General features: G+C 48.8%; 1 protein-coding gene across 1 annotated transcript in view; it reads right to left on the reverse strand.

The window, feature by feature from the left end:
- Nucleotides 1–10,449, reverse strand: part of prr12b (proline rich 12b) — a 30,587-nt gene extending 20,138 nt beyond the window's left edge. Inside the window, exons 1-6 of the mRNA XM_072442343.1 lie at nt 10,258–10,449; nt 7,656–7,771; nt 6,958–7,071; nt 2,407–5,687; nt 821–1,027; nt 631–705 (exon numbers count right to left, since the gene is read on the reverse strand). Of these exons, the coding sequence (XP_072298444.1) occupies nt 631–705; nt 821–1,027; nt 2,407–5,687; nt 6,958–7,071; nt 7,656–7,771; nt 10,258–10,349 (3,885 nt within the window). The 5' untranslated portion in view covers nt 10,350–10,449. The remainder of the gene's footprint in view (nt 1–630; nt 706–820; nt 1,028–2,406; nt 5,688–6,957; nt 7,072–7,655; nt 7,772–10,257) is intronic.
- Nucleotides 10,450–11,496: the final 1,047 nt, after the last annotated feature.

An 11,496-nucleotide genomic window follows, 5' to 3' on the forward strand; every position in this document is an offset into this window, starting at 1 on the left:
CGTTTGTCACGTTTGAAACACACCAGGTCAAAGTGTCACTATTCACAGGAAGTGCTCTGACTGTGGGAGAAACTGTGGCACCAGGAGGCAAACCACTGTCACGTGTTTTGGGACTGTCCTGTTGCTCAGAAATACTGAAATGAGATCAATAAATCTGTTTCACAATTTTATTTAAAAAAAATATTTTTACTGTATTAAAACCGCAAAAAACAGAACTGGTTCAGAACTATTTTGGGGGCCACTTACCTAACGCATTCTGAGCATCCTTATTATTCACTGCGATGAGTTTATAAGCGCTTTCTTCAACTTTCTGAGGCCAGAGTGAGGTTTACCGTTACTGTAAGGTTAACAACCATTAGCATGCTAACAGCGCACTTCCTGCTCCGGACAAACAGAACACAGCCATCTCATTTTGCGATGTTTGCACTGTTTTTAAAAAATACTGGAGAAAACGTATTTTACTTGTTTACGTTTATGAAATAATTGGGTACGACCCCTTTAATACCATAATGTGAAACATTTCAGTAAAAGCAAAAACATCTCCATGGAGACAAGCAAGTGGTGACCCCTCCACCAGAAATATACAAACTGCACTTTTAAATAATAAGTATAATGTGAGAAAGGACTTACAAGACTTGGAAACTTGTCCACTGCAGCCCAGCTATCACAATTAAGTAAATCATAATTTTCCTTATTCATTGCAACCTGTGAATACAAAAAAATAAAAAATAAACTTAAAAATAGAAATACGTTTTTGCAACCTGTTGAATTCCATCTCTCAATCAACAATGTGCCTCAAAATGAGAACGTGTGCACAAACCTCTGTGGGCTCTGGCTGCAGGATGTGATCTTGCATCTGCTGTGGATCATTTCTGCTGAAGTCTGGAGTGGTGCTGGACCCAGGACTGAGGCCCAGGAACGGAGCCGAGGAACCTAAGCCGTCAGACAGAGCCAGCTCAGGGCCTGGGAAGGTATCTGTTCTCAGCAGGGAATCTGACGAAGGGATGGTGGGCGAGGAGAAGTCTAACTGTGAAAAAGACAGAAAGGCAAACATAGAAGTCACCGTATTGTGGTGAGCAAGCTAAGTATCCAGGCAAATGGATTTCACTTCTTGTGTTACTGTAAATGTGTGGACGACAAGACACTGAAGACAACTAGCTATCTTTCACGTTGAAACTAAATGTTTTATTATTTCAATCAATACATTTAATTAATGATCATTTCATCCAAATGCATTTTTCTCTCACATAGACATAAGGATCAGCCCTTAAAATAGAACCTACACACACCAAACGTTACACTGACAGAAACAACTTACAGCCTGTGACAAACTTAAACAATCCCTGGAAAATGTTTAGGACCTGGCAAGATGAAAACTGCTTACAGCTGAACATATCTTATTCTCGTGATCAAAAAACATTATTGGTGAACCTAATATCCTAATGGCAGGAGAAGAGAACTCTTTGTGCCCAAATAAAAATACATAAATGTTTGCATTTAAAACGTTCACTTTATAAAGCCACAACTACCTGTTCAAACAGCTAACATGTTCCTGCATGTTATGATATTTTCACATATGAAATACTGTTAAACTATCTGGAACACATGCAATTAAATGATGTCCATTTCTGATCAAGTCTCTTCACAAGCAAACTATAAAGGTTACGATACCACCACTGTGCTGTCCAACAAAAGCCTTTGAATTGGCGAAACATCATTAGAATTGTGTTTAATGTTTAAAGTGGTCCATTGTCTCTCTCCTCAAACAGTTTGTAAATGTTCGATCTGCTGCTGTTGGAAACACCAGGGCTGCAGAGGGAGTGAGAGTGGCACAGGAATGGACTCAGTACTTGTGATCATCAGGGAAATGGCCACAGACTGTACAACAAATAAAACACGTCTGAGAAAATGTCTTTTTCAAAATAAAATCTGCCAAATTCAAAATGTCTAAATTGGAATGGATTGTTTAACTCTGACTTAACAACCTTTGTCCTTTCTTGTATATAATCTGTACAGTTTTACATTGTATGTTTTGAACATTCATGACTGTTTAACACATGTCTGGGGACGGCAGATGAAAAACAGTGGTGTAGAATATTCTGGTACAGTCACAGAACTGTTTACATCAAAGAAACTAATAAATCAAATACATCATACACAATTTTGACAAATTAACAGAAGGATTTGTGCTTTTCTAATTCTAAGCTTGATTTATTACCACAATATTGTTATGCCAATTTCAAATTTATAGCACAAATATGTTTTGGCCATTTTACACATAAAAGGCCTTATTTCTATATGAAAACTATATGAAAAGAGAACGCATGTCTTTAAATTTAAGATTATTTTCTATTCATCTGCAGTGTCTCACTAATAGTTTATTGAAGAAAGGAAACAGGCATTTACCTTGCCAGGGTCCTCAGGCTGATAGGGCTGCACTTGCTGGATGTGGTGGTGTTGTTGCATGTAGGGCTGTGTCTGGGCGGGCTGCGAGGCAAGCTGCAGAGGACTGGGTGATAGGGGCAGCAATGTCGAGGGGCCTGGGTCATATCTGTGCGTAGGCTGCATGAACGGTGGGGGCACGTACTGTTCACAATGATACGGCATGTTTGGCATTTTGTTGAAACCCTGAAGTCCGTCGTCTTTCTTTCCTCTACCCCGGCCCCGGCCCCGACCACGCCCTCTTCCCCTGCCTCCGGTCCCTCGAGTTTGTCCGCGGAACACAGAGGGCTCAGGCAGAGGGCGTATGCGAGGCCGCCCGCGGGGACGGGGAGGACCTTCACGTTTTGGTTTGGTAGGTTTCCTGCCTCTTTTTCTTGGGCCATCTAGACAAGGGGTTTGTGGTGGGGTTCGGGAGTTATAGTTGGAGTAGCAAAAGTCCATATCCATCATCGGACTGGAACTATTCATGGAGCCTCCACCTCTCCGGCAGCTGGAGACCAAGTCGGGGAGCACATCCGAAAAGCGGCGACTGTTTAGGCGAATGTCAGCAGGAACATCAGCTTTGTCCTCATCCTCAAACTCATACTCTTGTGCGTAGTGCTTCTTGGACTGCACTTGTGACTCCTGCCGATGTAAAAGGGAGGGGAAACTGGTCTTCAGGAGCTTTTTAGGTTGGGGTGAGGAGTAAACAGGTGATGTCAGGCCTGTGGCATTTGAACCAAGGCTCTGAGAATGAATGAGACCGAGTTGGTCTGCGTTTATAGAAGAGGGAGTAGTGGGAGTCTTTACTGACATGAAGTCTGAATAACTGTTCTCACTTTGTTGAAGGTTCTGTTGACAGAACTGAGCATAGCGTTCTTCAGTATTGTGACTAAACATGTCAAAACCCTGCTTTGCACCAGAGGCTTTCAGATTGCCACGCTCCTGTATCTGTCCCTGGGAATGGCATTCCTGCTCAGGCATGTATGTACCAGCGTCACCAGCACAATTTGTATTGTGATCTGATGAACAAAATATGTCATCCATTGTTGGAAAGAAAGACTGATCTTCACTATGTGCAAATGGTTCTGAAAAGCATGCCGGTGGGACAAAGTGCTGCTTGTCGGTCCCTGTATCTGCTGCTATGCCCTCACGATCTAACTGGGGCTGTGGAAGGTGGCTGGGTGTGTGTGTCCTCGGCTGCTGCTGCTGCTGCTGCTGTCGGGGTTCTTGGAGGGCAGGAGGTTGGTTGAGGTGGTGCAGGTCCTGTTTTGAGCTGGGGTTCCACAGTGTTTGTGCGCCACTCCCTTGCTCCCTTCCTTCCACAATCATCCCAACCTCAGATCTGACCATCGTCCCCCCAGAGCCTCTACTGTCATAGAGAGGCAGGGACTGGTCCAGTAAGTCCTGAGAAGGCACCGGGTTGGGAGTGTACCGCGATTGGTCTCTCTGTTGCACTCCAGGACTGAATTGGGAGTCAACAGTCTGAGGCGGGACATGAAGTTGCATTTTGGAGGATTGCGTATATGCCTCTAACTGGGCCCTGCTATGCACTGCACCCATCCCAGAGTTCTGCTTGTCTGAAAACGCTTTTAGATGATCTGTTTTGACATTTGCTCCTGGAGAGAGATCAGATTGTAGCATGCAAGCTTGAGCCGAGAGGTCTGATGATGGAAGGGAAACTTCACCATGGTTGATTGATGGTATGTCTTTACTCAAAAATGAACCATGTGCATATGCTGCACAGGGACTACCCAGTGCAAAGTTCCCTAGAGAAGCTAGGGTGTGTGGCGCTGTGTCAGAAGAGTGGTTTGTGCTGAGAGGAGACTGTCTGGCCTCGCTAAGCCCTATAGCAGTTGACTTTGGGGAGTCACGACTAGAAAAACCTTCTGTTCTTTCCTTTGGCAGGTTGGTCCCTAAGTACTGATGTTGATACTCCTGCACAAGATGGCCACTAGGGCTCTGATCTTCAAGCAAAGTGTCATCACGCAATTCCTCACTGTTTTTAGAGTCAAAAATCGAAGCACATTTCCCAGCTTGTGTCAATTTGGGAGATGTTAAACCAGAATACACGTCCGTTTTTATGGACGGAGATAATCTGCATTTAGGAATGTATGGGCTGGCGTTTCCATCCTGATCCGTTTCCACACTCTCTACTGTAGTTCTATCACCACTATGACCTGCCAGTCCTGACAAGGGTCTACTGGCTGATGAGAATGTAGGGCTTCCAAACTCACCGCTGCTCGATCTTTTCAGGGGAACTAGGTCCAGACCCGAGTCACTAAAAATGGAACCCCCTGGGCCTCTACTAAAGCCAAGATTTTGGCCAAGGGGAAGCCTGTAGCGTGGGCTTGAGTAAGTTGTGGGTATGGGGGTGTGCTGTTTTGGAGAGAACGCCTGGCTTTGGTAAATCGGGGGGCTCTGACTCATTTGACTTCGAGATTTTGGTGCACATGGGGAGTTCAGGGAGGACATGGAAGGCAATGGGCATTGGTTCGATGGTTCAGACAAGGCCGTGGATGAAACTGTCGAAGAATCTAAGGTGCGTTGGTGAGATGGTGCAGATAGCATGCTACTGCTACTGTGGGTGAATGAAGAGGCTGAGGCTGGTGTGTGCTGGGGGTAGGACAAGAATGAAGAGGATTCTAAGGAGGAGTATCCGGTGCCAGTTTCCTCCAAAGATATGTAAGGAGACAAGTATGCTTGGGTGTTCATCCGCAGTGAAGGCTTGATATCTGTAATTGGGCCCTGCTGCTCAAGTGCTCTCTGCCGGGGGTCAGGTGACTTGGCACAGGTGAGATACTGCTGTTGCTGTGCCATTGACATGGACTGGCCTGGTGGTATACTTTGGTACCGCTTCATCATGTTGTCTTGCACTGAGATATCCCTGTGCTGTGGAGTTTGAGGGTGGACTGGAGTAGAGGAGAATGAAGAGGCATTGTACAATGGGGAAGACTGGCTGTGCAGCTGCGCTGACAGAAGGTCCACCCGGGGAGAGGCAAGATGAGGTTTGGATGTGACTTGGGACTCTTGAGATCTCCTGAAGAGGGCATCCTGGGAGGACAGAACCTGACCAAAAGCCAAACTGGACTGGGCAGATTTCATGTGCAAGAGATAATCATGGGAGGACAACAAACCAGGGCTAAATGTTGCTGAGTCCGGCAGGGAAAAGGAATGAGTGAGGGGTCTTCCAGGGAAGGAGCCTGGATGCTGATATGCAGGTAGAGCTGACATGGAGGGAGTGTACCCAGCGCTGGAGTGTGTCCCTTAAAAGAGACATCATAATAAATCATTAAAATCCTGTGTTTGAATCAACTCCACAAGAGTACAAGTCAAACAGAGAACACACAAGCTTTATGTTGCATGTAAAATGAAATAAAAACCTAGGAGGCACATCACTTGTGTAAGAAATAATCACCACACAGTTTCTGTTTGTTATATATTAAGAAGGTCACTTCTGTTAAGTTTTTAGTATGTTTCACAAAAGGCTTATAGGGATAGGCCAAGGGATAGATATAGGATCATACTAGACAGATTTAAGAAACCTTTTTTGGGGGGAAAGAACATACACTATCTAATATAAGCAAACTGGTATGTTACAATAACGAAAACTTCATTTCCAAACTAGTTGTAGCGTTGGTATTGGTATCAACTGCCTCCTCTTAGGTTTAAACCTGATATCTAACGACCCTCTGGGAATATGTACAATATGCTCCTCCCCTCTGGGGCCAGAACTGTCCTGCAAAAGAGATGCTGCATCTCAGTGGGACAGGTCAATAAATAAATACCTCATCCTCAGGCAGATTCTCCACCACCACAAAAGGCAGTACAGGCTCCTGTCACGGTTCACAGGAGGAGGCTTCAAAAGGATCACAGGTGGTATGGGCGGATCCCTCATAATCATACAGGTCATACACCTATTCACTGGTGCACAACTGGTGCACAAACTTCCGGGTGTGTGAAGGTTAAGCTGTACTTAATTGTCCACAGGACATTTGTCCTCTTCATTTAGTGTCAGAGATGAACAAGTCAAAGCTCTGCTGTTCTCATTACACTAGTTTAGACAGGTTCCACTGTGTGTCGTGCACATCAGAATGTACCACCCTGATAAAGTTATAAAACACTTTTTATGCCACGACTAAGCGCAAACTACAGCAACATCTTCAGAGTTGTTTTCCACCAAGTGAAGAGAGATTCAAGACGTCAGGATAACAGTAATAGTACCCGATCCTTCATCAGATACTACCTCAGCACAGTTAGTTACTTAGAAAATAGAAAATGATGCTGCTGTGCCAATGACACAACCTACTCAGTCCATGTTATCAGGCCTATGTCTTCAGAGGTCAGAACCTACAGTCTTGAGCGCTAAACATATTGTGATATTGTCCATTCAAGTTTGGCTATGCTTCTATAGTAGGGACTATTATAACCTCTGATGTAGGCCACATGACAAGTTACTAGCCCCTCTTTATCACTCTTCTAACAAGCTCAGTGAAATGTTTAGGGTGTTCAGATGATAAGGACCTCTTTACTTACCATTCTGCCAGAAGGGCCCTCCAAATTGTGACATGTGTGAATCCATGGCTGACAGCCGATGTGAGAGAGAGGCCTCTGGAACTGAGGACCTGCCGTCTAACAGCCCGGACACACCTGGAAAAGCCCCCACAAACACACTATCAATCAAGAGACACTTGCACACTGACAAATGGGTGAGACGAGATAATGTTTTGTAGCGTGGAGAGACTTTGGTGCTTAGACCTTGGCAAGTAGAGACATGACATCAATGATGCAAGGGTCAGAAGGTCAGATTTGTTTGGGAAATGATCTTTTACCAGTATATAGACACTGGTGAAGAGGGGAAGATAGAGAAGATGAGGAGGCTAATGGTTCTGCTGCTGTGATGAAGAAAGAATAACCACACAAAATCCACCTGTATCTATATTTAAGAAATATTTGTATTAAAAATTTCACAGCAAGAAGCACTTGTCTGTTCTTATTACCATTTCAGCCAGTAGAGACTTAAGTGAGGTGTGATGGATAGTTTATTCAATGATGAAGAGGAGGAGATGTGATGGTTCTGCTGCTGCGGTGGAGATAAAGCAGAGTAGGGTTGTAGTGTAAACGGCAGGATGAAGGAGGGGAGAGAGAGTGCATTTCTGAAAGGGAACAGCCAAGAGTATATGCATTAACATTATGTCAGGAGTAGGTCTGGTACGTGTGGAGGTGTCTCTTACCGAGGGGCCGTCCTGCTGGAGTCCAGGCGGCCCCATGCCCTCTGCGTCCGAGCTGAGGGCCGTTGAAGCCCTGCCCTTCCGAGTCTGGGTACGATGAGCTCATCCCATACATGAGGCTGCCAGAGGAGAAACACACAGAGATGTGAAAGACTTTAGGGTTTATGCTGCAGTCCAGTCGTCCTCGGCGGTCAGAACTTGGAGCCTGGAGTGAAGTTTGTTGAAAAAACAATGAGCAGCAGACTATTTTACAGTAACAGTCAAAGTAATAAAATGGGCTCAGATCAGCCAAAAAGTAGATCCAATGAAGTGAATTCATTAACCGGACATTGTTATTATATTTAAAGTTTATAAAATAATGTTTGACAATTAATGTTTCCTTTTGTTTACATTAGCTCTGTGTAGACGTTAGCATCATTAGCATATGTGCGTCTATAACTGCAGAAGCTCAAAGGCAGCAGGGGGCGATAGAGAGAAACTAAAGAAGAATAACACAAGAACTCTCACTGAAGCTGTCCAGAGTGCAATGTTCTCAGTTTCTGAGATGTCATCTGAGACGTGAGGCACTTCCCATGTCAGTGGACAAGACGGAGCTCAGGACTTCTGAGGACAACTGGACCGCAGCGTTGTGGGGATGATGTATGAACCCCGTCACCTGTCATGGTCAGCCAATCACAGGGTGTCTGGCTACATTTATATGTAAACAAATAAATAATAGCCTAACAAAAGAAGCTGATAATTAGATGTTTGAATGTGTATTTACAGCACAAGGAAAATCTAATGATAAAAAGCACCTGCTGACATGTGTCAGGTGATCAATGAAGGTTTAGTGTCCCTTGTATTCGGAATGAATTCAAATAAAAGTGTGAACAGTAAGATTTATCACTGTTTACATAACATGATCAGGTTTTTGTGTGGACGTGAACATAGTCAGCAATGATTTTTACCAATTGTAATTATTTGTGTGATATTATAGTTATCGCAATGATTTTTGTCCATAATAATCGTGACACACCGTTTTCAAAATCCTCCCATGCCTCGAGAGGCTGGTGCGCCACAGCTCATCACAGTCACTGGCAGAACAACAACCGTGTGGAAGCAAATGTGGAGGCAGCATGAGCAAACATCATCCTGCTCCTGCTCCTGCTCCTGCTGCTCCTGCTCTTGCTCCTGCCCCTGCTGCTCCTGCTGCTCCTGCTCCTGCTCCTGCTCCTGCTGCTCCTGCTCCTGCTCCTGCTCTTGCTCCTGCCCCTGCTGCTCCTGCTGCTCCTGCTCCTGCTCCTGCTCCTGCTGCTCCTGCTCTTGCTCTTGCTCCTGCCCCTGCTGCTCCTGCTGCTCCTGCTCCTGCTCCTGCTGCTCCTGCTGCTCCTGCTCCTGCTCCTGCTGCTCCTGCTCCTGCTGCTCCTACTCCTGCTGCTCCTGCTCCTGCTGCTCCTGCTCCTGCTGCTCCTGCTCCTGCTGCTCCTGCTGCTCCTGCTCCTGCTGCTCCTGCTCCTCCTGCTCCTGCTGCTCCTGCTCCTCCTGCTCCTGCTGCTCCTGCTGCTCCTGCTGCTCCTGCTGCTCCTGCTGCTCCTGCTCTTGCTCCTGCTCCTGCTGCTCCTGCTGCTCCTGCTCCTGCTGCTCCTGCTCCTCCTGCTCCTGCTGCTCCTGCTCCTCCTGCTCCTGCTGCTCCTGCTGCTCCTGCTGCTCCTGCTCCTGCTGCTCCTGCTCCTGCTCCTGCTCCTGCTCCTGCTCTTGCTCTTGCTCTTGCTCTTGCTCTTGCTCTTGCTCTTGCTCTTGCTCTTGCTCTTGCTCCTGCTCCTGCTCCTGCCCCTGCTGCTCCTGCTGCTCCTGCTGCTCCTGCTGCTCCTGCTGCGTGTCCCGCGTCACAGAAATGCGCAGCACAATCTCGGCTGTTCATTTCATCTTTAGGTTTTACACGCGTGACGGAACGTGATAGGCTGCGGAGCGGAGCGTCTGTGTCCGCGCAGATACAGAGGACCTGAAGGAAACAGATGCTGTTGTCAAGGCGACGGCAGGAGTGATGATGCTGCTGCTGCTGCTGCTGCTGATGATGATGATGAGGAGGAGGATTTAGCAGCCTTAGCACACAGTCATTCCAGCACACAGCGGCTCCAGCTTCTTTTGTCTGCGGCTCCGTGTGTGCGCCTGCAGCAGCCCCTGCACACGTCTGCTGCACACGTCTGCACACGTCTGCTGCACACGTCTGCTGCACACGTCTGCTGCACACGTCTGCTGCACACGTCTGCTGCACACAGCACAGGGCGCGCGGCAGCCGTGAGCCTGACCTGAACACACATGCACCCGTGTGTGTCTCCCCATTCCACCATTTTCCCGTCAAAGCGCGCACACCGTCATCAGCCTGCACTGTACCCGCGTAAACGCTGTCCTCATCCGGATGACCTGCCTGGACCGTGACCGCGGCCACGACACAAACCCCGCCGATCGGCTGGATGTCAGAGGACGCGCTACGCACTGGCCCCTGGCTGCTCCTGGCGGCTCCTGGCCCCGTCTCTACCCGACAGAGCGCACGGGAGCAGCGGCTCCTGCAGCCCACTGTACACAGCTGATGTCTTTGTTCTGCGCCTCACGCCGCCTCACTCACCTGCTCCTGGCGGACCTGTCGTAGGTCCATGCTGTCCCGACCCCAGCGGACACCGAGTCTCCGAAGGCAGCCGCGGAGAAGAGCCTCTCCATGGGCAGGCGGCGGGCAGCGGGCGGCGGAGGAGGAGGAGGAGGAGGGCAGACTGCGGGGGACGGGGCGGGGGTCTCCAGCTCCAGTCTGACTATTTCTCCGTTTGACGTGCGTTTGTGCGTGAGAGAGAGAGGGAGAGAGAGAGAGAGAGAGAGAGGGAGGGGAGAGAGAGGGGGGGAGAGAGACAGAGAGAGGGAGAGAGAGATAGGGAGTGAGAGAGAGAGAGGGAGGGGAGAGAGAGAGAGAGGGAGGGGAGAGAGAGGGGGGGAGAGAGAGAGAGGGAGGGGAGAGAGAGGGGGGGAGAGAGAGAGAGGGAGGGGAGAGAGAGGGGGGGAGAGAGACAGAGAGAGGGAGAGAGAGATAGGGAGTGAGAGAGAGAGAGGGAGGGGAGAGAGAGAGAGAGGGAGGGGAGAGAGAGGGGGGGAGAGAGAGAGAGGGAGGGGAGAGAGAGGGGGGGAGAGAGAGAGAGAGAGGGAGAGAGAGATAGGGAGTGAGAGAGAGAGAGGGAGTGAGAGGAGAGAGAGAGGGGGGAGAGAGGGGGGGAGGAGAGAGAGATAGGGAGTGAGAGAGAGAGAGGGAGGGGAGACAGAGGGGGGGAGAGGGGAGAGAGAGGGGGGAGAGAGGGGGGAGAGGAGAGAGAGAGAGAGAGGGAGGGGAGAGAGAGGGGGGAGAGAGAGAGAGAGAGGGAGAGAGAGAGAGAGAGTGAGAGAGAGAGAGGGAGGGGAGAGAGAGGGGGGGAGAGAGAGAGAGAGGGGGGAGAGAGGGGGGGAGGAGAGAGAGATAGGGAGTGAGAGAGAGAGAGGGAGGGGAGACAGAGGGGGGGAGAGGGGAGAGAGAGGGGGGAGAGAGGGGGGAGAGGAGAGAGAGAGAGAGAGAGAGGGGAGAGAGAGGGGGGAGAGGAGAGAGAGAGAGAGAGGGAGGGGAGAGAGGGAGGGGAGAGAGAGGGGGGGAGAGAGAGAGAGAGGGGGGGAGAGAGAGAGAGAGAGAGGGGAGAGAGAGGGAGAGAGAGAAAGAGAGAGAGAGAGAGGGAGTGAGAGAGAGAGAGAGGGGGGGGAGAGAGGGGGGAGAGAGAGGAGAGAGAGAGAGAGGGAGTGAGAGGAGAGAGAGAGGGGGGAGAGAGGGGGAGGGAGAGAGAGAGAGAGAGAGAGA

Source organism: Eucyclogobius newberryi, unplaced genomic scaffold (genome assembly GCF_026437365.1).
Source record: "Eucyclogobius newberryi isolate DKJ021-1_F unplaced genomic scaffold, fEucNew1.0.hap1 SCAF_13, whole genome shotgun sequence".
NCBI lineage: Eukaryota > Metazoa > Chordata > Actinopteri > Gobiiformes > Gobiidae > Eucyclogobius > Eucyclogobius newberryi.